This window comes from Odontesthes bonariensis, chromosome 20 (genome assembly GCF_027942865.1).
Source record: "Odontesthes bonariensis isolate fOdoBon6 chromosome 20, fOdoBon6.hap1, whole genome shotgun sequence".
Taxonomy (NCBI): Eukaryota; Metazoa; Chordata; class Actinopteri; order Atheriniformes; family Atherinopsidae; genus Odontesthes; species Odontesthes bonariensis.
Genome location: NC_134525.1, coordinates 18,256,117 through 18,282,840, shown reverse-complemented (window position 1 = coordinate 18,282,840; position 26,724 = coordinate 18,256,117). Strand labels below are relative to the sequence as shown.

The 26,724-nt window shown below is 41.3% G+C and overlaps 3 protein-coding genes across 5 annotated transcripts; 2 read left to right on the top strand and 1 right to left on the bottom strand.

Annotated features, from left to right (window-relative positions):
• Positions 1–901: 901 nt before the first annotated feature.
• rrs1 (ribosome biogenesis regulator 1 homolog) lies at positions 902–2,287 on the top strand. The gene has a single exon (XM_075452102.1). The coding sequence runs from the start codon at positions 936–938 to the stop codon at positions 1,977–1,979; it is 1,044 nt and encodes a 347-aa protein (XP_075308217.1). The 5' UTR covers positions 902–935; the 3' UTR covers positions 1,980–2,287.
• A 4,318-nt stretch (positions 2,288–6,605) lies between these two features.
• Positions 6,606–11,212, top strand: LOC142370258 (vexin). Its single transcript, XM_075452743.1, has 5 exons — positions 6,606–6,729; positions 6,988–7,019; positions 7,531–7,698; positions 9,651–9,733; positions 10,436–11,212. Exons 1-5 carry the CDS (start codon positions 6,663–6,665, stop codon positions 10,677–10,679), a joined length of 594 nt encoding a protein of 197 aa, XP_075308858.1. The 5' UTR covers positions 6,606–6,662; the 3' UTR covers positions 10,680–11,212.
• A 2,275-nt stretch (positions 11,213–13,487) lies between these two features.
• mybl1 (v-myb avian myeloblastosis viral oncogene homolog-like 1) lies at positions 13,488–24,671 on the bottom strand. 3 transcript variants are annotated; one of them, XM_075452103.1, is made up of 16 exons: positions 24,509–24,671; positions 22,043–22,142; positions 21,738–21,809; positions 21,447–21,539; positions 20,459–20,679; positions 20,169–20,367; positions 19,994–20,068; positions 19,616–19,726; positions 18,641–18,880; positions 18,182–18,565; positions 17,951–18,090; positions 17,755–17,869; positions 17,560–17,676; positions 17,357–17,461; positions 16,300–16,494; positions 13,488–16,075 (listed from the first exon to the last, which is right to left on the bottom strand). In XM_075452103.1, the coding sequence occupies exons 1-16, from the start codon at positions 24,529–24,531 to the stop codon at positions 15,950–15,952; spliced, it is 2,316 nt and encodes a 771-aa protein (XP_075308218.1). In that variant the 5' UTR covers positions 24,532–24,671; the 3' UTR covers positions 13,488–15,949. The 3 variants fall into 3 exon arrangements, with proteins under 3 accessions (XP_075308218.1, XP_075308219.1, XP_075308220.1); XM_075452104.1 differs by having other exon boundaries at positions 18,182–18,547; XM_075452105.1 differs by lacking the exon at positions 19,616–19,726.
• Between the last annotated feature and the right edge of the window lie 2,053 nt (positions 24,672–26,724).

Genomic DNA, 26,724 nt, shown 5'->3' with positions numbered 1-26,724 from the left:
CACAAATGAGACCAAAACACGAAATGAGACGTTTGGTTAACGGCGAGAACTTAAAAAAAAAAATCCTCAGCAGGTGATCAGCTGAAGCGTCGGTCTATCACAAGCAAAGTTTTTTAATCACCATCAGCTGCAAGGCCAGGAAACGGATTGTTCTAACCTTTTGTAGGTCGTTCTGGAGGTCGTTGGACCAGTTACGCATCTCGCAGTATGAGACATCTTATGTGCGTTAACATTAATGGATGCCTGTAAAGAGTCTAAAATGACACTGACACAGATGGCAGCATAAATATCATCTTGTTTCCAGTTGGCCTCATTAATAGGGGCAAGGACCTTTGTCCTGCAAATAGAAACAAAGCTCAATACACTAATGTAACGTTTCCACGCCGGTCTCCTTGATTTGCATTAATACAATTTTTTCTGGACTATCACTCATGCAAACTGCACATATCCTCATATACATAATGCTGTGAACATTTGCTCATTCCTGTGCAAACTGAACATCTCCCTCACTTAAAAACTAATCTTTTATGGCAGTTTATATTCTAATGTCTCTATGCTTCCAACCTATATTTATGTCTCTTTGTTTGCAGTACTTACCTTTGCATTCTTTTTTCTTTTGCACATTTGCGTCACTATGCTTGTGTATGTGAATTGACATTATGATGAAAGCATTGTGGATTTGTCAATGATTTTCTGAGTGTCTCTACCAACGTGATTTTTAAACATTTTCATTTGCTTTGCTTGTTTCTTTGCTCTGACGTTAATGCTGCAAGCGTTCGGTTTCAATGGCCCCGTGCTCAAAGAAATAACACGACACCGCCCTCTTGTGGCCGTAACCAGCAACACTGCTTGCCAGCAGTGACCCGGAAGTAGATTCCTGTGGGGTTATTTTTCTGGTACACACGTGTGGAGTGAAGGCTTTGGGACTGACAAACATGGCTGCGTGCAGTGTGGAAGAGTTGTTGGCTAAAGCCGAGCAAGAAGAGGCCGAAAAGCTGAAAAGCATCTCCGTCCAGAAAGAGCTGGACTTGGACTTTGACATCGGGAACCTGCTCGCTTGTGACAAAAACCGCATCGAGTCCCGGGACTTCAGAGAGAAGAAGAAGGAGGACTTCCTTCGATCGTTAGCGCGTGACAACGCGCAGCTTCTCATCAATGAAATGTGGAAGCTACCGACGGAGAGGGTCGAGGAGGCGATAGTAGCCAAACTACCGGAGCCCACGACGCGGCTGCCCAGAGAGAAGCCTCCTCCGAGGCCCAGACCTCCAACTAAGTGGGAGCAGTTCGCCAAGCTGAAGGGCATTCAGAAGAAAAAGAAGACTAATCTGGTGTGGGATGAAACAGCGAAGGAGTGGAGGAGGCGCTGGGGCTACCAAAGAGCCAAGGATAACACCAAGGACTGGCTAGCCGAGGTGCCAGAGACCGCGGACCCGAACGAGGATCAATTCGCCAAACGCATCCACGCCAAGAAGGAGAGAGTGGCCAAAAACGAGTTCAACAGGCTGAAAAACATTGCCAGAGCTCAGAAAATCAAAGTCCCCGGCGTGGGTCTGCTCCCCAAAGCCCAGCAGTCCAAAGACGAGCTGACCAGAGCCGTGAGCGTGGCCAAAACCTCCACGGCATCTGTGGGGAGGTTCCAGGACCGCCTGCCCAAAGAGAAACCCCCCAAGAACATGGGCAAGAAGAGGAAGTTCGAGCCGCTCATCGGGGACTTCTCCAACGAGAGGCAGAAGCAGCTGGAGCTTCTGAAAACCATCAACAGCAAGAAGCCCAAGTTGGACATCACGAAGGCGGTGAATACACAGATGAGAGAGGACGACAGAGACGAGGCTGCGGCCAGACGTAAGAAGGGAGCAGGGAAGAAGGGACGCAAAGGAAACATGGCAGGGAAACCCAAAGGGAAGGGGGGGAAAGGTAAAGGAGGTAAAGGAGGAAAAGCTGCAGGAGGGAAGAAGAAAGGCAAACCTGGGAAGCACTGAGGACTTTGATGTCCTGCTGCGCCTGTGTGTGCCTTGGCATCAGAGTTGGACTGGACATCCGTGATGCATTTTGAACTGATCATTTAAATGTGACTGGCGGGTGTGATGATGTGACAGCCTGCGGCTCCTCCCCCTCACATGTAAACTGAACTGTAAAATGACGCCTCCATCCATGGAAACTGGGATAAAAGTGGTGTGTTTAATATAAATGTAAATCACTTGGCAAAATGCACAATCCCACCAGCTGTGACACATGGTGCTGAATATTCTGACATTTTTTTGTTATTAAAAAGCAGAATTTGCAGCTATTTTGAGGTTTGTACTCATGTTTTGGTCAGTTTAAGGCCCCCATAATTGAGCTGTTTATGTAAAAATATCTCTTGCATCCTTTTTATATCTATAGTCTAAGCACTAAAACTCTCTACCATCACACATTTGTAACCAACTGAAGATATATTTACGCACACTCTCGATGAAGGTTACGTAAGTTTTGCATTAGAAACATAAATTGTGTATGATTGCAAAATTGGCTTCTAAAATGTTTTATTCAATTGATACTTGATAGAATCTTCTCTCATTTATTAAAAAAAAAAGCTTGTGGACGTTTTTTAGCTTCTTGTTCTTTTGAGTGGAAAAAGATTAAGATAGTTTTTAAAGTTTGGTGCTTTGTAAGGTTAGTTTCCAGGGTCCTCAACACCTGGTGTACAAACAAAAAAAAGAACTCCCACTTTCCCAAAATTCAACAAGCGGCGATGCGAGCCTCACATTTTCTAAAGAGAGAGAAAAAGCCAATTGAAAAGGAATAATCTATTAAATTAACATCAATTCTGAGTATTATTTGGAAATTGAGGAACTAAAAAAAACATGAAGCAAATTTCCACCCTATTATTATATGGTAATTCTGTTGTTTCAACATAACATGATAAACATAATCTATAAGGGTTGACTCAACAGATTCACTCGGATATCAATTAAATTGGGCTGATTCAACTAATCTTACCCAAATGAACCTGTTTGGGGTCTATTTTCATCCATTTGAAAAGACAGATGGAAGTGGCGTGGACAAAGTACTTGTTCATACGGGAAGATTTAACTTCTGAGGATTATTTTTGACCCGACCCGTATTTATTAAGCCGACGCGATTGAATCACTCGGTGCTGAAAAAAAAATCACAATTGTATAGAAAATTCATTCCCAGCCTTATGTTCATGCAGCAAGTTAACTGTTGAGTGTAGTGAAGAAGATGCACTGGCAGGAGGGGAGAACAGAAATCTTATGAATCCGTCCGTTAAAGAATAGTTATAAACTACGCTCTTATTTGCAACAACGTCCCATAAATGCAGAATGAAAATATTTACACATAAATGAACGTTTGAAGAATGTCAAGTCAACATTTGACGAGTATAACAAGGAAAAGAAAACGGAAACACTCATTACATAAAATGGCAATTCAGCAGAAAATCAAAGTCTTCAGGTTAAAACTGTCTAAAACAGAAAATTATACATCAATCCTGTTTTCCCCATCCTTTGTTAATAAATCTATTTTCATGAACACATATGGTGACCCAGTCTTTAAAGTGCACATAAATAAAATGATCCTTTGTTGGGGTTAGCTGTGTTGATCCCTTAAAGTGGGAAGTGATGTCCTCCCTTCCTTCTCATAGAGGATACACTGATGGCTTGTAAAACTGTCGCCTGCAATAAATTCTATCAACTTGTGTAGCACAAGATGAAGCAGGTTGAGGATGTCAACATGTATGTGGATTACATCTGCATGCAAATGTAGGCAATGCAGTCTGTGGCCTGCTGCTTTCTCTTAAAAAACTAAAACATAAACTCAATACAGTTGCAGATGTCTCAAGATTATAACCTAAGAACCTTTCAAATTCCTCTCTGTCATTTAAACTCTGGTTATTCTACAGATGAAGTAATCTTCTCATTTGGGATCTGATGAGGATTATGTTTTAAGGTGGGATTCATTTTACAATGCTTTATTAAGAAAAAATATTTATTTGTTGCCTCGTAAGCTGGAATTAGAATGAATGTCAAGGGGATTTGTATAAATGAATCAACAACATACTCCGTTAAATATTTTTCAAATATGAACCAAAGAGGAAAGAGAAAAAGGAAAAACTGGACATACATACAGTATTTTGAAACTCAAGCAGTTTCTCAAGAATTTTCCTTTATTTAGGAGTGTTCATTGTTCAATTCTAGCCACTTTCCTAGAACCATCAAAAACACCCCACGAGTATGAATCTGCCACCGCCGTGCTTCACTGTGGGCTTAGTGTTCTTTAGGTTGAAGGAGGAAAGGTGTTGGGTTTGTGTCACATGCTGCAGTTACCTTGAGGGCTGAAAGTTCAGTTAGTCCAATCTGACTACAGTACCTTCCTCCAAGTGTTTGGGGAGTCTCGCAGATGCCTTTCGCTGAACTCCAAATATGCCTTTTTGTTTTTCTTTCTTTACATGATGGCCCTTCTTCCATAAAGCTCATCTTTGAGAGTTTGCAGCTTGAGTTGAGAGACTATCTTCCTTCCCAAAAACCTGTCTGTGTGACATTTGTTCATGCAGGCAAACAGAGACAATAATTATGCTCAAAGAATATGCAACCTCTAAGTCTGGACGAAACATGATTTGTTTTATTTAGCCCATTAAGAGATGTTATTTTCCAAAGCCAACCAGAAGGCGAAAATCTTACGTTGTGATTTGTTGCGTTTACATGTAACCTCAGCAACAAGCAAAATGGCGTCCATGAAGCTGAAAAAAAAGAACGAACCATGATGATCATCTAACCATAACAAAGTAATGCTATTGTCTAAATCCAACCAGGAAGCAACTAAAGTGTTCCAGTAAGGTGTTGGTGTGTTATTTCGAGAACGTACGTTGGTCTCAGTCTCTCCTGTCACACAAAGCTTCTCCATCGTGCCTAACCCATGTGGCTTTCACTGTGCTTCTTACTTAGTTTTGTTGGAGACTCTTCGGCCTATTACTACAGGTGTTTATATACAGATGTTTGAAGGGTGACCAATCAAGGTAGTGTCACAAATTTATTCTAATATCTAATAATATCTAATAATAATAATATCTAATAATACCTGGATATACCCCATAATTGATGAACAATGCCTTCAATGCATTATTGCTCCCAGAGATATTTAAGGGATATATGTACACAGACTCTCATACATACTTAATGCAAATGTGTTTGACAAAATAGCTGATATATCACAGTCGTCTCCTTTAACCCTTTAAAACTGAAGCACTGAACGCAGGCATGCAAACGTTGAGTCAAGTGTAGTCCAAATGGAGCTGTGGAAGTGCTGTATCCTTTGATGTCCAACTTTTCTCATAACCTTTCTGTAACGGCTCTAAATTGTATTAACAGTTAAATGCTTAAACTCTGGGCTGCTCAGCACTCAGCCGTTTTCTTCCTAGAAGTGAGCATCAGAGAGATTTTCTAAGAGGCTTAGCGCTGGTGTTGGGTTATGTAAAGGTTTTGCTTTGGTCTTTGTGTCCAGACTGGAGGCATCACGTTCACAAAGCCAACATTTGCCCCTTCTGTATGTTTGGACACAACTTAAACCAATAAAGGCCACTTTGAGGGAGCGCTGAGCTGGTTGCTCAGCTGGTTGTATTTTCTTCTCTGCAGGCATGCATTCTCACATTCTGCCTATTTAGAAAGAGACTGCCTTACAGCCAGAGGGAGTGTTTCGCAGACCTGTTGCAGCCACAGTTCAGGAGGTTAATTGGTTGTATCATCCATTTACAAAGTGTATCTTTTTTTGGATGCAACACAGACTTGCTTCTTGCTCAGTTCCCCAAGCTAATCCCGACAGGATTTCCACCTTATTTCCTGTTGACATTGATTGCACTTAATCTAGAAAATTAGAAATATACATTTGTCAAAGGGGAAAAAAAAAAAAAGCTGACAAAATCACTCTGCATGCAGACATCGTCACCTTGTCCCAATGGCCATCTCTGATGACTGCAGGCTTATTCTCTTCGGATAAGATTGTCCAGCTGAGTGACTGCACTTGCGTAATTGATGGATGCTTTTTAATCGCTGACACAAGCCCAAAGCCAAGCTCCATCACACCAGAACGGGAGAGGGGAGGTGGTGGGGTTTCAATCACCATCTGCTGAGCTGTCCACCGCCATGTCCAAAGCCCATTCATCTTTGTCCCTGCTCACCCAGGCCACTAGAAAGTGGGCCACAGTCAATAACTCTAAATCAATCAAGCTTTTGATGAGATAAGATTATGAATTGTCACTTACATCAGGACAAGCTGTGGCAGTGGCCTCTAAACTTCTCCTGCAATGTGAGCAGATGGTCAAAGAACAATAGACGCTGGCACAAAGGGCCGGGGTGGTCAAGCATGATGCCTCAACTTTTTATTCCACTGCTGAGCTAGAATATTGAAAATACATTTGTGTCAGCTAATATTTCGTCTTTAAACCAAATAAAATCTATCCATTATCATACACTTTCTGTAATGAATGAAGTACGGTTTTGAATTTTACTGTGCATGCTTGTGTGTGTGCGTCATTCTCTGGGAAGGACGTGTTGTTGCCTGTGCTCAGCTCCTGTAAGTGCTGCAGTGGATTAGTCAGCTGCATTTATCTAAAGGTAGTGCAGGGACATCGCAGGAGCAGGAGTCTCTGCTAGTGTCCGATCTTCAACATGCAGCGCATCTACATGCACAGCAATGAGCACTTTGAAGTCTTCACCACTGTCCTTGCTCCACAAGGTGAGTGGAATCATATCTGCAGTGAAGAGGGGTTTGGCATGACATTATTTACATTGTTAGTGATATGAGGACCAATCCCAGGCTTATGCTTTGTTTTCTCTTCCTGTTGTTTGGTCATTAACTAAACAATGCAGTTGCAGGGATGCTTATTCACCATCCACTGATGTGTAGGTGTTGTCATGCATAGTTGTAACCATGGCAGTTGTTAAAACTAACCTTTTTTTTTGCTGATTCATTTTCATTCTCTGTGGTTAACAGGGAGGTGTCGGTACAGAGCAGAAGCTGAGAAGGCAAGTTCATGTTTCATCTCATTGTATTAGAGATGTGTTTAATTCATTTAGTTTGACGAACACCTTAAGCAGACAGAAGAAATAGAAAAAAAGTCATGTAAGTCTCACATATGATGAAAAGTCATGAATATGAGTGTGACATTGATGTCATACAAAGTAATTAAATTTTCTACAGCTTCATTATGCATTCAATTTATCTAATTTCTCTGACAAACATGAGCCACATTTAGTAGAGGCCGATAATGAAGAGTAGTCCCAGATTTAGAGTTTCTATTTCACTGCACTGCAGGTAATCTCTTGGACTTGACAAGTAATCCTCTCCATTTACGCAGTCCAATCTGTAGACTGCAAACAATAACTAAGACACTTACAGGAGTCCATGTTACAAAAGAGGCTTATGGGTCAAGCCATATCTAAATCAAATTTAAAGCAAAATGTCAGTTGGAATCTGACAGTTTTCAAATACGCAGCCCGTTTTAAAAATGACTGTAACTCTCCCTCTGTCCATTAGATGGTAGTGGTGCACAGCTACAGGCCTCACTGGCCTGACGAGCTGGAGCTGTCCCCGGGTGACGTCATCCTTGTTCTGTCCAAACATGAGGAGGAGAGGTGGTTTGGGCGGCTGCAGGACGGGCAGCAGGGCTACTTCCCCGCCTCATGTGTGATGGAGCTGAGCCAGGTTGGTTGGCAGCCTGGATGTGCTCAGTGATGCAGTATGAGAGGACTGCTGTGCTGCTGCTCACCCTGTGATGGCAGATCTACTGTTCTGTTCTCCCTGCTTAAACACATTACTTTCTTGATTGAATCAAGATGTTGTATGTCTTTGAATAGGACACTTCAAATAGAGAAAAAAAAACTTTGTTGCATATTTAGGAAAAATATTTATATAAAGGGTTATCCCCTGAATCTTCTAAAGTTCAGTTTAATCGTGTGTTCAGGTTATGAATAGTTGTATAATTTTTCTTGTCACTCAGGTGTGAGCTCTCCAAAGTCAGAAGCCAGTTTTGGAGATTTATAGCATTTGTTTTCATGCATCTCGTTAAAGAAAAGATAGTTTGTAGGATTTTTGGAGTTGATCCACAGATACTAAAGAGTGAAAATTGCAACATCTCTACCTCTGTTACTTTGAGTTTTATTTTGAAAATGGCATCATTTGAATGCCCAAACTTATGGAAATGCAACCTGAACTGTAGCAGTTTAATTATGCATTTAATGACGGAGAAAAACGATCCACTGATGCAGATCTGTGATTTCCAAAAGTATTTTTATCTTTCAGTATCTAGTGTAATCTCATTGTACAGCTAACTGTTGATCAGTCCTTCATGACAGCCTGGAGGGGTTTTAACCCATTCTTTTATACTGAAAAACTTAAACTCTTGGACGTTGGTGGGTTTCATCACATGAACTCTTTGCTTCAGATCCTTCCATAACATTTCTATTGATTTTTTTTTGTCTGGACTTTGATCACAGTCTGGTAGAATGACTTGTTTGCCTAAAGTCTTGCAACCGGACCCACTTTCTGTTAAGATTTAGCAAATAGACAGAAGTCTTGACATTTTTCTTCACTGCTTGCTGGTATTGATTTTGAATTCATGACAAACCATCCTGGTCCACATAGGACAAAACACGCTCAAACTATACTATTATCGCAACTATGTTTCATAGTTGGGTTAAGGTACATAATTTTTATGTACAATACATAATACAATACAATACAAAACAATACAATATTTGTACTTTAGTACAGACTTTAGTACAAAGTTTTTAGTATTGCAACATCTTCTCAATAAAATGTGGATGAAGATTCTCAGTCATCCAGATTATGGTAGTCATAAGAGCATGAATAAGGGCAACTGGACTTATTCTTGGACTTCTTCTTCTCTTTTTCATTAAAATGCACCAGTTTATTTATTCATATTATGGTTTCTTTTATCCACAAAATTATTTTCCATCAGAGTTTTGGCTCGTCCATGTAATCATTAAACACTGCAGACTGACAGCAATGTAGTTTTTAGCCATGTGCACCATCGTTGTTTAGCGTTCTCCTCGTGGTGCATTCATGAACATGAACACTAATCAATGTGAGAGTAGACGTATACTGATGGTTATATATCTTGCTTTTGGAGTGATGTTTGTTGATTTACCAATCCTGTGACCAATGTCCTTGAATGTCTTCTATTTTCACACAGTCTGTCCGACTGTGTATTGTTAGGGTCCAAATTCTTCTGAGATGGATTGGTAACCTTTTGAAGCACTATGAGCATCAAATACTACTACGTGTATAAATTAACTGCTGGAACTAAAGGTTTTCATACTCCTGCCATTTACAGATTTGAACCATTTGATCAGTTGAATTTGTTTAAGAGGATTCTCTTTTTCTTCTTTTAGGATTTGTTTGAAAATCTCATGAGCTTCTAGTTCAGAAATATAGAATATTCTAAACTTTTTGTAAAATGGAGACCACATATCCATTTCAGGCATCTCTCAATGCCTGCAGAAAGGAGGAACTCACAGAAAAATTGAGTAAACTGTGATCAAATGTGGAGACAAAGCAGTAGAGCTCATAGACAAAAGCATCATCTGTGGTATAGGGTTATTTTTAACTCAAACACGTCACGTCTGCATTCTCAGGCGAATCTGCCTCCTAAAGGCCTACGAAGGAGTTTTTCTCTGAGGACCACAGCCGGGGACGGTGAAGGCAGCAGATATGGAAAGTAAGTGTAAACACAAACAAAAGCCATAAGAACAATCACATGCATCCCCCATCAACAAGCCTGCACATCATGGACACACGCTCAGAATCTGGCAGATGTTCGCCACATCCCCCATCTCCAAATCCTGTCCCAGTGCTTTCCTCCCAGTGCCCCTGAACAGGTGGCTCCTCTCGTCCCTCATTAGATAACAAAGCACACTGATTACCAAGCCCCCTAAACACACACAGACATGCACATAAATGTGTATTTGTATGTATATATATATATATATATATATATATATATATATATATATATATACACATTTATATATTTATATGTGTATATATATATATATATATATATATATATGCACACAAGCAATTCACTAAGATCATCTCCTTTCTTTCTGAAACGAGGATGAAAATGAACAAAAATATTGTGAGGATTATAATTGTCAGATGATAAATATCTTTCTAATAATAGCAGTCAGTTATAACAAATGCAAGAGATGCCTCATTTGTGTGAGAGTGGTGGACATAAATATTTTATATATATTATACTTCACAGCCTGTCACAGAATCCACTCGTCCACACACGCTGAAATAAACACACGTCACACACCCTCTAAGCTCCGTGCCTGTCTTGTCTGCTAGCAGTGGAATTTAGGTCATAAGGAATAAACAGGGTCTTTGTGTTTGTTATTTCCTCTTTGTCCCCCAGTGTACACATTCTGCTGGCCCTCAGGAGGGGGAGTAGAGGAGGAGGAGGGGTGGGGCTGGACCGGGGCCAGGTTGAGCCCGAGGGCCCCTTCCTGGTGCGGAGGCCCCAGAACTCTCTGCCCCAGCCTGTGCCCTCCCACCCTCAGACACACAGATCTCCAAGTTTGCTTCACAGGATCTTGTCCAAGTGCCGGAAAAAGAGTGAATGCCAGGGAGCCACCAATGGGGCCTTCGAGGGCGACTAACAAGCGCTTTTCTTTGTCCTGGGAGGCTAAGCGGAGTTCACTTTGAGGGATGTGCGTTGGGGATTAGGTTGGCGAGCAGATGAGCTTATGAAACATTCACATATACATCTTGACTATCCAGATGTGGCCCTGTACTAATGCCACATCAGGTGTTCTTGACTCGACTACACCAGACCAGCAAGAGGTTAAAACACCGAAATTAAACAACCCTGTTAGCAGCTGGTTGCATTGCAGCTAATGGACAGCGTATGTTGTGATATTACTGATAAGGGACGTGGTAACAAGTTGCTCTGTTCTACCCAGTTTTCCAGCATGCCATCTCATGCCAGACTTAAGCTTTGGAGAACACACAAATGCATTATAGCAGTTACATAGTAACACTTACCAGTTAGTGGCAACCAGTGAAGTAGCAAGTTACTCCTCATTATGTGATGAGTCTTTTTCTGTAGCGTTGATGTTGTCTCTTTATCATGTGATTTGTCTAATGTATGTCATTATGATGATGATAAAATCAGAGAACCCTTTCAGGCTAACATCTTTTTATTTGCCTCAGAATACTCTTCTAAACATCAACTCCTCTAAATGTTTCTTTGAGCACATTGGGCCTCCCTCCTATATAACAGTCCTGGAGGACAAAACACCTCTCTGAACCGAAAGGAAGTATGATCGAGGCCTGCTCAAAGCCTCGCCAAAGGAGCAGGGATTGTGTCAGTTGTCCCGGCAACACCAAAGCAGCTCTCAGAAGTTGCTTGTCTTCTTCGGTGGTGCCTCTCTGCATTCCCCTGTGGCTACATCTCTATAGGGCGGGCTGTGTGTTACCTTCTTCTAGTGGATGCAAACAGCAAAATCTAATCCTAACCTTGGCCTTGACACCCATGGGGAAGCCCTCCTCTCTCTGCTGTTTGATATTCACTGTTGTATAATCCTTTGTTATAAAGACAGTAGGAGGCAGTCACTCTGGGGCCGGTGTTTGAGAGGCACGTCTTGCACAGGAAAGGGTGTAATTGTTACAAAGAGAGAGAGCTCCTCTGAGAACACTGATTCATGAGGAGAATATCTCAGCTAGCCTTTCCGTTACTGTTACTTAAATTAGACTTGTGACTTTCCCTTTCGGAACCCTGCATGTTTACCTTTGAAGTTTGACCGTTGGACAAAATTACAGTGACAAACAATGACAGAATATAAAAGTAGAAGTAATTCTACTTTCTTTGATGAGAGTCACAGCATAACTGGGTGAACTTGAGGTGTTGGAAAGTAAAAAAATATCTCCTGCTTCCTTTTCTAGTGCGATTTAAGTCAGATAATCCCACATGAGGTGCAGTTACAACTTCCATTCAAACTTAAGGAAGTCATCCAATATTGGTGTTGCTACAAAACATGGCAAATCCAAGTAATTTTAAGTCTGACCTGCCTCACAGGGGCTGACATGCAACAGTGGAAACAGTGACCTATTTAAGATGGAAAGGCCAGGGTCCAATTCTAACACCCACGCACACACACACTTTTTAGGGCTGTGGACTCTCCCGCCTAAAAACTCCTATCCCTGCTGCGTTGTGTTGGGTGTTTTCTGGGGGGTGGGGGAGAAGGAGGAGGGGCAACGGGGTGCCTGCCAGATGACTGCTCCGTCAGCCCTATAATGGGCTGCCATCTGCTGTCTAGCATACACAAAGCCAAACAGTGTGCGTGTGGGAGTGCGTGCTTGGAGAATGAAGTCTGTGGGGCTTTTTGTCATATGCCTGAAGGCTCTGTTTTATATCTTTAGTGTACAAAGTTGTGACAAAAATGGCCACACACACCTTACTTTGTATAATCCTTGTAGACTGATTAGAGGTATAGAGGGAAAAGTGGAAGCTCTACAATGTTGATATATTTTATAAATCAGACAATACAAACTATATATTTCTATGAAACAAGCTTGTCCCCAGTTTCAAAAATACTTCCCCTAAAATTATACAGGAAGCATAAGGTTGAAGGCCTGCTGCCAATAACCAATTAAGAGGCAAAAGGTTCCTGACATCTTTCAACTATATGTTTTGGTCGCCCAAGAACAAAAGGCCTACCCACGAATGAGAGCGAAGGGAGGACAGATTGATTAAGTGGACATGGCGTGCTATTGGCGACTGCGTGTTTATGCGTACATTGTTTGCATGCACGCGCGCTGCTGCCCCATCATAAGGCAGGTCGTCACGTTCTTTGCCTCCCTCCATTTGGGGGGCAATTGAGTGAATGGGCCTTTAAAACCAACAGCCTAAAGGACAAAAGAGCCCGAGGGCATTAAGTCATGGGTGAGTGGGCCCCTTTAGGGCCAGCAGCTGACCCTGTGGAGAGGCTTCTTGTTCTGGTGGAGGGGGCTCGTGTCCCCAGACCCCAGGCCAAGTTAACAGCATGACCAACATATACATTCACGTATGATAGGGGAATCAGCTTAAAGCCGTCGATCAGCTGTTGAACCTAGCCCTCACCTGCTTGACTGTCAACTCCACGGTCGGAAAAGCAACACGATGCGATTAAAGATAGAGGATCCCAGTTTCCATTTTCCCAGTGAAAATGGCACTCGGGAAAATCGGCTTTTTGGCAAGAACTCAGGATGTTGCCATGCCTGCTGTGAGCATGTCAGAAAAACTAAAGATCATCAGAAATCTTTATTATGTGGGAAACGCTATGTACAAATTTGTACTGGGGCACTTGGCAGAGGAAGAAAGATGTGGAAAAATGCACAGAACACAGGAATGTCAAAACGCCAAAGAAGTCATGCAAAAGATGCATTTATTTTTTTCCAAATCAAGTACATGGTTACAAAGACAGCTGGTAGGATTTCTATGGTACCTTGGTTATGACTTCAACTAAAAATGGTACATAAAATAGCACAAAGGTTACACCTGTGAATCACCTTGTAAATGAAAGCAAAGTCCAGCATCTTGTGTATTGCTCATACATAACTACAGCAGTATATGACAGCTGCTACTATCCTGTATATGTACTTAATTCCCTCAAAACCTATGTCGTTACATGGCCAAGTGTTGTTAACATTCAACATATCATCTCAGACTTAACAAATGGAATGTACAAACACAACTCAAACCAAATAACAGAACATACAACACAAATATGTACAGATTAGACACACCTCAGCCACCAGATTCAAATATGAATAACTTATACTGATGCTAATAAACTGTCTGTACCAAATGCTCCTGATCTTTCCACTTGATCTCCCTGACAAGCTTCCCTTCTTATTCTCACTCGAAGGCCTAATGCAGGATAATCCAGATTGTAACTAATACTGGATCCACTAATGCAGATAATACATGATGACTGTTTATAGCTGTAGTGCGGATTATAGAAAATGCTTCAGAATGGTTAAAAAGTGCCACAAATCAGGCTGTTAACATGGAAGACAGTGCAATAAATTTCCTTTTCAGTCGCACCCAAATTCACATGTATTTACATTGTACTGTATGCATTTTGCTGCAATGCAGAGAGGCAAATAAACAGGTGTGCAGGCAATGATTCAGGGTCTTGTTCTAGGGATTTTCAGCAGGATACAAGGAGATACTGGCTGCTCTTGTGTTTTTACTCAGAGCCACCTGTCTGTTATTGCAAGGTTTTTATAAAATGTGCTTTAAATACGCACTTCTGCAGCAGAACAAGAGAATATAATATGTTAAAAATCAAGCAGCACGGTCAACTTCATGTCAGCGCTCAAAACAAAGGGAAACACTCATCTTAAACACACTCACCCACACAAGAGCTACATCATGAGAATGAACAAAGAAACGTTTGAATTCAAATGAGTAAAAAGTGCAATTTGTCTATGATTAGAGGTCGGAGATGGAGTCTTGCTACCTAATAGCGAGAAATACATTTGAATTAGATGAAGAAAAAAAAAAAAGAAAAAATCCTATCTATATGTTACAAGATCATACATACAACTACAAAATGATTATTTGTCTGATCGGGAAGAGAAATTCGAATAAACTTAGTGGCAGTGCATGTTCTTCTAACGTGGCGAAATGAAGCTAATTGGTTTGACCGATCCTGACTTTGAAGGAGAAAAGACAATAAAATTCTTCAATAATTTCTCTTAAACGTTTTTTTCTTTTTAAAGAAATAAATAAATTAGTAGACATTAAATAAATAAAACCTACAACCTTCATGTAAACTATACCCTTCTCAACCAAACGCTGATGTTTGTGACGTGAAAACTTGTCGGTGTCAGCCGTGACACACTGAAACATCTGGCCAAAGTTTTTTGTTCCCCAAACTGTGAACAGTGAGAGTTTCTTTTTAGGCTGCTTTGTCAACGAAGCTGAACTAATAAAATTTTTTTTTTTTAAACTCATGGTGTCCGATTTATATTAATATCTAAGCTTTAGATCTGTCAGAAAATAAATAAAACAAACAAATAAACATTGATGTACCCTTCCACGTTTGAGGTTCTTTCACACGTACATTGCAATGAAATACATTCAACTGACGTCTCCACGGACTCAGTGGCCTTGGAAAGGAAATGCTGTGTTGTAAAACAGATACCATCACCAGTGCCCGTCCAGTTTGCCCTTAAAAACATTGCTCCTTTCTCAGCAAGGAAAAAAAAAATCAAAAAATCAACTCAGTAGTGCAATACTGACAGCGTCTTATTTCCATCTTCAAAACTTCACATCACCTTGGATAAGCTTCTTGGCAACTCTTAGAAATAAAAGCCCACAAAGTTGCGTGTTGATTCTATAATTCATAACTACTGGTAAACCTTATGTTCTGTACTGGACGAGATCTCTTAAAAAAATAAATAAAACAGTACATGGGTGTCTTATAAAATCCTACAAATGCAACACGCGTGTGTTTTTCTTTTATCCGACAATGGCAACGGGGCAGTTTAGTAAAAGAAGCTGGAGGAGTTACACGGTGACGAGTGTGTTTCTTGTCATTTAAACAATATATTAATGATATAACAGTCCGAAGCAGCCCCTGCAAGCGATACACACCACTTGCACAGCCACTGTGTGTGCAGACCGATCTAGTGACTAGTCCTGAAAACGATCTGCTACCGTAGCCGAGTTGTGTTTGTTCAAAATAGAGAAGAACTTGGAGCAATTGACCTAGAAATGCAATAAAAAACAGTACCAGCAGCCGTGCTTCTTTGCAGACGTCCTTGGCAGTTTTGTTTCTGTTACAAAAGATTCACTGGATTGTCTCTAACAGGACTCAGTGGAGGTTGTAGTTGCTGGACAGATGTAGTGCTTCTTGTGTAGCTGGGGGATTGGACGGCTTTAAAGCACAAGAGCCCTCGAGGTAGCGCCAGACGACGGGTAGGGATTCAGGTACTGACGAGCCTGTTCTGTCATGATCAGCTGGTCCTCAGTCTTCCCATAAACCACTGCTTCCCACTCACTCACCTGCAGAGAAAGTGATCGGTGGCTAAGAAATCTGCTCTCAGACAAAACCCAACATCATTCATGTACTCTGTGCTTTATAACGTATCCTATCATTTACATTTACTCATGAACTTGATGGCAGATTCTCCATGCATCCTGTTTTATTTTATAAATGACACAAGGAAAGATAAGTGAATTCAAAAAGACTTCAAACATTTCATGCAGGTTTGTTTTGTTTAACACACCTGCGCAGTGGCGGGTTTTGGTGCTTTGTGGGAGGAATTAAACCTCTTCATTTGGGGGCCCGTAAAGTGGTGAGGATGAATATGGACTCCCAACGAGGACTCCTCTTTCTCACAAGTCACAGGGCGGCTTCCCTCCTCTCTATCAGTGATTGGGGTGACCAGCGAGGAGCTTGTAAGTAGACTCTCCTCTGACACCTGTGACATGACATTAAGTGAATGATGTAACTTATGACAAAGGAGTATTTCTATTTCAAAAGCAAGCCAGAACCTTTTAAAAATACAGTTACAATAAGTATATTTTTACCACAATGTTGGATCCGCTCTGGTTAGCACATGTGGCTATACATACATGTATATTGCTAAAAAATCATTCAGAATAATCATACTAAACCTTAAAATATTTTGAATACAACAACTTTATACAACGGCACACATACTTGGATTATGTGGACGTCCCTCACTATTTGCAAGAGTATTTTTATGTCAAATAACACCATGACCAGATAGTTCCTCTTCTTTTAAAATTTGAGGATGAAGCGTAAAACAGTTTCCTGGTTTGATTTTTCAGAGCACGGGACAGTTTTCCACTGTTCCTCAGTTCAGGTCTGGGACAGGCAGGAATAACCTCCTGAAACATTCTTTGTTGCACTAGAGCTGAAGGAGCCTCTGACTGAACACACTTTGATGTTTGATCACTGTATTGTGTAGAGAGTATGAAGGATTTTACATTATGTTCATCGATCTGTGCACCTTTTACACACAATTAAGCTTCGGACTTGTTGACAATTAAATCAATCATTTTTTGTGATGATCAATAACAGCACAATATTTTTTTTCAGTCTTCTGTTTTCTCTGTCCCAACTTAAATTTCAAATTAGCTTTTTTTTTTCTTTAAACTAACTTCAATCAAACACAACAGCTTAAACACATCAAACATTTATGTATGATCAACCAATGACTTTCCACGCCTAACCAAACCTCAATACTGTTTTAACTGTTGTGCAGCTCCATTGTAGAATAGGAAGCTATGATTTGAGGTGTTGTCACGGTAACTTACCTGTGCAATGTTGAGCTGCTCTTGGAAAAGTTGGACATCAAGGTTGTCTTTGACCCAAGGGTCGAGCACAAGAGACTTGCGCACTTTTCTAGCTGGTCCATCCATCTGAATGTAGAAATCCGCGATTTGTTGACAGTGTTAAATCCGCACAAGTTTGCATTTCATTTAAGGAGTGCACAGATTTTACATACATTTATACATACATTATGTTTCCATGCTCTGTGTTCTGGATGGAAATCTGCCTTGTTGAAGATATCTGTCCCAGTTTCCTGCTTCAGAACTTCTCGAATGTCCTCTTCTAGAAACGCCAAAGGCTGTGGCTGCAAAACACAGCAGGATGAGTACAAACACAAGCGCAAGTAGCATTAAAGTCAACTGTTCACAAAAAAAAACTTTACCTCCATCTTTAGAGGCCCGTGCATTTTCTCCTGGGCAGCCAAAGCATTTTTGAAGGGAGTTGGTGTCCTCGGGGTTGGAATTGTAATATTTTTTAGGAATTTTGGGGTCCTGGAACTACACAGTTAACATTGTCATTACATTAAATTTCTCTACACAATGAGAATTCTAGCTTAATTTCACTGATTATTAATTTACCCATCGTTCTCTTTCTGGTGCTTAGGTGTGGTTTCTTTGTGGAGAGGCGTGTTAAGGAGGCACCTTTGAGCACACACAGGAGTTGAGGTGAGGGTAGGATCATCCAGATTCAGATGCTCAGCCCCAGATATGTTACAGAACTGGAAAGGCAGACAGACATGTTGCACTATGAGATAAAAGTCCTAATTAAAGGTTTCGGTGTACAAAGAAAGAAAAGCAGGTTTCGTTTACCCGCGACGGAGTGAAAGCCTGTGACTTTGTGGGCGTTTTCTTGGGTGAGTTGGAGATATTCTCCAAGAAGGAGGAGCAAGTCCTGTCACACAACGGTTCTCCCCTCTCTCTTCTCTTCCTCCCAGTAGACGCTTGGGTGGGTTTGGATGAGTTGATGGGTGTCAGGGAGGTGACACCTCCCAAACCAAATGGATCACAGTTCCTGTCATGGCCTGAAATAGCAGTGGGAGTGTTGACCGCATAGCCCATTGGATTGTAAGCGGTCTTCTCTTGAAGCAGAGGGGTGTAGCCTGCCTGGTTGTGCCTGGGCGGCGACGCCGTCTCTGACATATCAAAGCTGGCTACATCGCTCCATGCAGCGGGGTCCTGCAGAGCAAAAGACATCTACAGTAGATCTTTAATACATTCATCATGTGTGATCAACAAATTCAGACTGGTTTGCTTCCATTTGCTGCTCACTGAGTCAATGAGCTCCATGGTTTCTGCAAACTCTGGGATGGTCTGCAGGTTGGAGAGCACAGTGTTGGCCTCTGCAGCCAGGAATTTGCTCGGAGAGACAGGAAGCTGTGCTGGAGCTCCCGGCGGGATCCCTGGACCCCTCCAAAGTCCTCTCTCAGCACGCTCCTCCAGGCTGCTGCTACTTGTGGTCAGCGTGTCATCTGACACACTGTCTGACCAGGCTGGGTACGGCTCCACACTCTGAGGGACAGCAGAGAGAACACTGCTGTTAGATGGCGTCCGATGTTGTGACGATGGGAGATGTGGAGTAAAATTAGTTTCCCTTTGCATCATCTTCTAATTATCTGTGGCTGGTTTGTAAATGGTCCAATGGGAAGTCACGGAGGAATGGGGTCATAAATGAATGCGGTGAATGAAGTAAGAAAAGAATGTCAGTGGGGACAGAATAACAGGAGAAACAGAAAGCAGAGTTTCAACCAAGCTGCTTGATGAATGAGGGTGTGTTTGAGGGATGAAGACTGGAGGGGATAAGGGAGCAGCTTTATGTCTGAAACTGCAGTGACAGCAGGAAGTGGGGTGACTACTACACACAGCTGCAGGCTAGTCTGAGTAAGTAGCGAGATGTGGAAAGTAGTTACTATAGCAACAATACAGCAAATGAAGCTACAGGTAGGCATCTTTGAGAGCCATTCTTGTTTTCATGTGTATACACTGCAAAAAGTTCATTGTGTAAAGTCATAATTTCCATCTTTTCCATTAAAGAGACTGGATTTATTTGTCTTTATTCAAATCAGATGAAGCGACAGACAAGAAAAGTCATTTGTACTCGTCTGTCATTTTTCTTTGATTTCTTTATGCGCAGCAAATCTATATAATTTAGGATGATATGAGCCTTTTTACAGTGTACGTAAGCTACAAACTCACACAGCCTATGCTGACTAGTTATGCTAACACACATTCAGAGTGTGTTCTTACACATGAACCTCTGCACTGCACTTGTCGGTGGACTTCACTCTCTGCTGACATTAGCAGTAGCTCAAGCTCCTTAATTCTTTGCTCTCTGTCAGGATCATCCAGGCAGGATGGCTGGAATAAACAACGTCCAAGAGGAGAGGTCGAGAGGAAACAAGGAATGGTAGGAGGAGAGATAAGAAAATTAGGAAAAGGAGACAAAAACACAACAAATTTACAAATATTTACGATTTTGTTAGGTGAAAATAACAGGACAGTCAAGTATTTGATTTGCTTGATTTGTTAGAAATCACACGAATAAATGCAGAAAGTTTAGGAAAAAAAAGAAAGTGGAAAGTTTTTTCTAGCAGCAGGCACAGAAATATGAATACAAATACTCACTGATATGAAGCTTGAATTTTCAGGGAGATTGTCCATCATGTGTCCACTGTGAGGACCATACGTATAACCAGCCAACTAAAGGACAGAGCGTCATAGAGGGTTAACAATAAAGATGTTAGATATACAAATAAGAGGATTTAGAATACAAGGTGAAGAACACAGACTAAAAATGGACCTGGTTGGGTCCTGCCACAGGCAGAGGACTGTGGTCACAGTGCTGGGGCTCTGTTGGAGTTGGGGGACAAGGTTTGTTGTGACGCCTCTTCACACCAGCAGAGGAAGTGAAATTCTTGCAGCCGTCTTGCAGGTAACCTTCGTGCTCCACCTTTCTCCTCATGGTGGAATTCCAATGGTTCTTGATGGAGTTGTCGGTCCTGTTTGGGGGGGCAGAATGATAATTTTAGGCACATTGATGGTTGCGTTGCTCCAACTGAAAGCAGACGTTTACGTGTGACGTCACATTACCGTCCAGGAAGAAGCTTAGAGATCTCTGCCCAGCGGTTGCCGAGACGCTTGTGCGCTTCATAGATGATTCGATCCTCCTCCTGAGTCCATGAGGACTTCTTCACCTCTGGGTTCAGGTGGTTGTGCCACCGTTCACGGCACTGCTTTCCAATCCTTCCCTGGAGGTGCTTCGCAATAACTGACCAGCGCTTGGGGCCATACTTGTGGACCAGGTCGATCACCTGCACAGACACCGGTTTGGGGGTATTTAGAGCTGCTGAGGTGTTTATGTTTTTACTGAAAACATCAAGAAGTTCTAATCCTACACTTCTGCATATTCCAGTTCTGTCCTCTATGATTTATTTCATGAAAATACGGAGTAAAAATCGAACCGAATCATTCAAACTACAAGCTTGTTTAAGAATGTCACAAGCTAAAAAGCGGGGAACAGTGTTCAGAAAACCTTGAGTGAGGCAGCAGCAGAGCTTGTTTGGCCGTTTGTGTCAAGACAGAAAAATGTTATGATGTCATTCTTGGCGAGACCCGCTACTATTGATAGTTTTGTTTTTCTGTAATGATGCCAAAGTTCTGAGTGAATGAGACATGATACTCGACATTCTGCAGCAATACTGATCCATTTAAGGAATGCAATACTCATCTAAGAACGATATTGGTCTCTGTGTCAAAGACAGGGCTGTGCATTAACTACTGCCTTGGAAAGTCTGCCTTTTATTAGGAATGACATAGTGGAGCACTTGCTTTACACACACACAAATAGAAAAGCCAAGGAGAAAAAGAAAACAAAAAGCTTTTCGGCGGGGAGAAAGCATATGCACGGCAGTGTTAGTCTGAATGAAAAAGTTACATTACATGTTGTGACGCGTGTTTTTTTTCCAAACAGAGTGTGCTGGCCTCTTCCCTCCCAACAGCTTTGCTCTTTCCCCAGTATCATCTTCCTCTTTAGTCATCCCTCTTTCAGTCCAGAACAGAACCCCCCAGCTCCTCTTACCTTCTGATCCTCCTCTTTTGTCCAGGGTCCTTTCACTAGCTCAGGATTCAGCACCTTCTGCCAGCGGTGCTGACACTGACCATCTGTCCTCCCCTGTGATAGAGACACACAAAGTGCAACACCTCATCACACCACACCACCAGCCACATTTACTCCTTATTGCCTTAAATAAGTGTTGCTTTCTAGTTACAGCTACTCGCAGCAGGAAAGAGGTTGACCAGCAGGTCATGAATAAGACTCCATTAGTAGGAGAAGCAATTGGTTTAGATGAAGAGGTATGCCGACACTTACTGGAAAGAAGTTAGCGATCAATTTCCAGGATTCTGTTCCATGCTGCTCAACAAGCTTTTTCAGCTTTTCGTCCTTAAGAAAAGAGGAGGCAGAGACATTTTCAGACTTTGCTTTTTAAATGCACAACTGACTAAAATAAGGTACATTAAATGATTCCTTGCAATGTGAATCACAAACATTGAAACATGTCGAAATTGCAAGATGACTAAATACAAATAACATGCAGTACGACGTCTCAGTTTCAGTCTCTCAAGTAACCAGCAAATTCTCAGTCCAGAGGTCATGTGCATCTCTGCGAAACTTACCTCGTCTCGTGACCACTTTATTTTGCACAGGGTCTTTTTATCTTTGACCTTCTCTTTACTTTCTGGATCTGTGGAGTGCAGCTCTTCATCCTCATCGGTGCTATTAATACACGAGGGGGAAAAAATAAATAAAAAATCACAAAGCAAATTAGATTGAAGTCAAATAAACACCCTGGAAGATGGAAGAATGTTAACTTCTTAGTGTAACTGTTGCTGAAAGAAGTGTAATTCCCGCTAACGGCATTAGCTGCCAGCGACTTTATCTGACATGGTCGTAGAGGCGAAAAGACTGAGAGAAACATCAGCAAATACTGCATGTATTCAGTCAACTCACTGGGTGCTGCTGACTGTCTCTGCCGATGTTACGCCAAAAAGAAGCAGGACAAGACAATAAAGGAAAGACTGAAATGTGGATGGCAATTACAAGATGCTTTCGCATATCCCGATAGGAAACAAAGTGATTCAAGAATCTTTGTCCCGGTCAATAGTGCTGTAAAATATGAGATTAAAAAAAAAATAGAGCAGCGGTGACTTTCAACATCATCCCACTAAGGAATCATAAACAATCATACTGCAGGAAATGCTCAGTAATAAGCTTATAGGCAAAGAAACAAAAAAATTAAATAGGTAAGATGGAGAGTGGAGTATATATATGTACAAGTAAAAACAATTACCGTAATTAACTAGTCTTATTTTGGCCAGATTTCACAAATTAATATCATAAAGTAACCACATGTTAACTGGAAAAATCCAAAATAAAAATCCCTGATACCGTTGAAGTTGGCAGGAATCACCGTGCACTGACTTTGTGGCCGCAGAGATTTTAATAAAGGGAGGACGAGCTGCATTCCCAAGCTGCTCCTAAGAGCTGGTACGCATCGCAGACCTTTACAACTACACACACATGCACACAAAGTAATGGCTTTCCTCAGGTGTTGTGTCAGTATGTGGATGAAAGGTGTTCCTCAGTGTGGAAACCTGAATTTGGCAACTGAACTCAAATGTGATTTGATTCACTCATTCAGAGCAAAGAGAAATGTGCTCGAGTGAGGACCTATGGCTGAGCAGGAAGGAGGGGTGTAAGGTGACTGGAGGAAAGGGGGGATCCTACATCAACAGACTCTTTCTCTTGCAGAGGTGTACGAGGGTGAGTGTGGCGACGAGGTGGGCTGGGGTGTGGTCAGGGGAATTGCAAAGCCCTAACGGTCCAGTTGTTCAAAAAGTTAAACAGGAGCCACGCTTACACAACCCCCGTTAATTTAGCTCAGCGTGTTAATTATTCACCTCTTAACCTCGGAAATGTTAAGAAGCAAAAATCAGTAACCCCCGACATACTGAGAATGCACAGTCAGCGCAAAGTGAATATGTCAGTCATAAGAAGTTCGGGTGAAATTGTTAAGACTCAAGATGTAGATTCAACAGGACAAAACCCTGAACTGTTGTCATGACAAAAAGCTCACAAGGAAGGTTGTGATGGAGTTCAGACATAATGTGCTTATTCAGGTTGTTATAAGACACAATAAACAGCTTGAAATCACATATTAATGTTGTCTGGGGTTTAAAGTTTTACATGTGGACAAATCTATCGACACAGCATGTCCACACACGCACACGCACACACACACACACACGCACACACACACACACACACACACACACACACACACACACGCACACACACACACACACACACACACACACACACACACACACACACACACACACTTTCAAAATAGCTGTTTCTGAATACACATAATCTATGCCTACAGTGGTACTCGGGGCTTGGGGGGCACTTCTAAGTACTTTTCTTTTTTGCAGGAACACAGGATTCAGAGAAGAAAAAATCAGCTGGAAAAAAAAGTAATTTATCAATATATAATTACAGCCCACGTTTTTTTTTTTCCTTGTGTAGTTTTTTTTCTTTCAGTTAATTGTTTTTCAAAGAAACAATCCTAACAAATAATTTAAGCAGGAAAAAATGCTCTGTTTACTGAAGCCCAATCCAACCTGTCATGGTCAGGTTGTGCGTTTTCAGTTTTTCTGTTGCAGATCTGGGGTTTGACCATGACCTGCGCGCCTACCATGCAATAAATTAACTAAATAAGACTAAAATGACAGCGATACTGAAGCCAGTGTTGCAAACATCCGTCGTTTTGTAGATAGTAAGTGCATTTTAACCTAAAATATTACTCTACTCATCCTTATTTTCAAGATACTCCGTTATTACATAACTGAGCTTTTCTTCGGCTACCTTTGGTAAATCTCCTAAATTGACCTCGCTGCAGAATGACTGCAGGTGCGCGGCATGAAAACACATCAAGTTACCACCCCCCTGCAAACAGGACACCTATACAAAACCTATTTCGCGTCATTTTATGAACTCGTTTTAGTACGGGTAAAACAAACAGATGGCAAGTGAGCCGCGTACTAACACATGACTCTATCATTGTCATTGCTGGCACCTACCTGCGTGATTTCACGTTGTCCATAACAGCCGGTAGGACGGTTGAACCTTTTCAAAGACGAACCTGTGTTTGTCAGCTCTCTAAAATTGCACATTAATAGATGTCTATCCATAGAAATCGTTGTTAGTCACTGCCGGTTTCTTCTGAGATGCGGTAGTGTTCGGATAACCAGCGAGCTAACTTAGCGCAAACTAATAACATTACACTCTCTGGGCAAAAGCCCCTCTCACTACCGATAACATCTTTCAAAATAAATGCGTCACCGTGTCCTCTTCCGATACGTGTCTCCTAAAACGCAGTGTTGCAGCATATGAAGTCAGTCACGAGATAGAGCTGTTAGTGTATTTCTTCAGTTAATTGCAGCCAGTGCCATTTCTATCATAATGTTTCCCTTCTGTACTTCTGTATAGCGTTATGATTTTTGCCCATCCCGCCGATTCTCGCGCCCAGCCCACTGCGCAGGCGGCCTCACCTCTGATTGGTCAGAAAGGGGGCTGTGTAAATAGGAGCCAGTACTCGAAACTGATAGGTCAGAACTGAGGAGAAGTTCGTGATTGATTGGTTGAATCGCTCCAAGCCTTTCTTTCATTGGCTGTTCATTTGAAGGAGGCGGGTGTTGAATTAGACAACTGTACTGTCACCTTCTGCAGCAGAAAGGATCTTTTCATAAAGACCGTGGTGGTTCAAAGTGGGGTGTGGGGATTTTCGGGGCCCTTAAGGGGGCTTTTCAGGGGGTTCCAAGCAATACTATGTTTTCACAAGCTCAAAAGAGTTACTTTTAGGCTGCATCATCTCCAACAAGTTTGTGTTACATTTACGCACATAACTCTTCAAGACATGATTTTTAATGGAATATACCCTTTACACGACATAACAAGTCTATATTGGAGTGTACTGTGTGACTGTGTAACTTTAAAGTATGACTTCATAAGGTCTATGTATTTGTGTTAATAATATGACACATTATTGTGGTGCCTAGAAATATACATAAACTTCTGCATCATATTTGGGATTTATTTAGGAACACGGGTGTGCTGGAGCTTTACACAAGATTAAACAAACAAGTAAAATAAAATAAATATGATAAAGAATTCCTTCAGCTCATTCCTACAGGTTGCTTTTCAGCTGTGTTTCGCTGCCATCTTGTGGACAAAACTTGACAAAACACTGAAAAAAATAGGGTGAACAAATCTCAATCTTAACTTTTCTATAAGAAGCATGATAAAAATGTAACAAAACAAACACATTTGTAACGGCTAGTTTGGTCGTGGGGTTTGAGGTGAGACTGTCTGCTTGGATTTTGATGACGTTTTTGACTTAAAAGAATAAATGTACTACATGCAAGCGCTTAATGGTCATATCCTAATTTTCATTCATTATTCTTATTTGGGCACAATCTTGAATCATATATTTTTTTCAACAAAATTTTTTTTGATAATGATTATTAATGCAGGATTACACATTTGGACTTGTAGTTCTTGATTTGTTTCTTTTCCCCCCGGCGGTTGTCAATGAAAAATATGGATATTAGCTTTTTACCAGTAGGTGACACTGTTTTACCCTTTGACTTTTCAATGTTGTCATTCAAGTGTGTAAAAGTGCTAAGCAAGCTACAACAAGACCAGAAATGACTTAATTTCCCAATAACAATAAAAGCACCAGTTATTTCTAAGTGCATTACCCAGATGTCGTCATACCAAATTGGCATGCAACAGAAAGGAAACCCATTTTAAACTGCTTGGCTTTCATTTGCTTGTACATGAAAACATTTAATAATGAAACAAAATTGTGCAAAGCAAGAAAATTAATCTTTGTCAAGATTTGATTACAGAATGAACAAATGCCCAGGCCTCAAGACTTCCAACATCTTAATCTTTTCGGTCCCCAAGCTCTTAGGGAGCCTAAAAACCAAAGAGGCCCTGATGGTATATGACATCTAAAGTTTTGGTCATTTGATTAACATCAAAACTGTCTGTGAGGACATAATCTTTACAGCACTAAATGACAATATTACTTCAAATCATGACGTTTAAACAGGATGTGCAGTTTCACTTGATCTTGGTGTCCAGTCATTTGAAGGGGACCGAGGGTAATTATATTAGATCTCATGGTGCGTGCTGTTTAAGTATGGTGCATCTTCATCATTCAGGCAGAAAATATTTGGGGATCTGCAAAGAAATCTTGCCTTTGAAGCACACTGGATCTTTAAACAAAACA

Bases quoted from the DNA above. Each gene is read 5' to 3' on its own strand.
- rrs1 (XM_075452102.1), top strand. From the start codon at position 936: ATGGCTGCGTGCAGTGTGGAAGAGTTGTTGGCTAAAGCCGAGCAAGAA.
- mybl1 (XM_075452103.1), bottom strand. From the start codon at position 24,531: ATGGACAACGTGAAATCACGCAG. The intron at 20,368-20,458 runs GTAATGTGACGT...CCCCCCAAACAG, and splicing joins TCTAAGCTTCTTCCTGGACG to GACCGACAACTCCATCAAGA. The intron at 18,881-19,615 runs GTAAGAACACAC...GCTGTCCCTCAG, and splicing joins TGCAGTGCAGAGGTTCATGT to AGTGTGGAGCCGTACCCAGC.
- LOC142370258 (XM_075452743.1), top strand. From the start codon at position 6,663: ATGCAGCGCATCTACATGCACAGCAATGAGCACTTTGAAGTCTTCACC. The intron at 6,730-6,987 runs GTGAGTGGAATC...TGTGGTTAACAG, and splicing joins CACTGTCCTTGCTCCACAAG to GGAGGTGTCGGTACAGAGCA. The intron at 9,734-10,435 runs GTAAGTGTAAAC...TTTGTCCCCCAG, and splicing joins GAAGGCAGCAGATATGGAAA to TGTACACATTCTGCTGGCCC.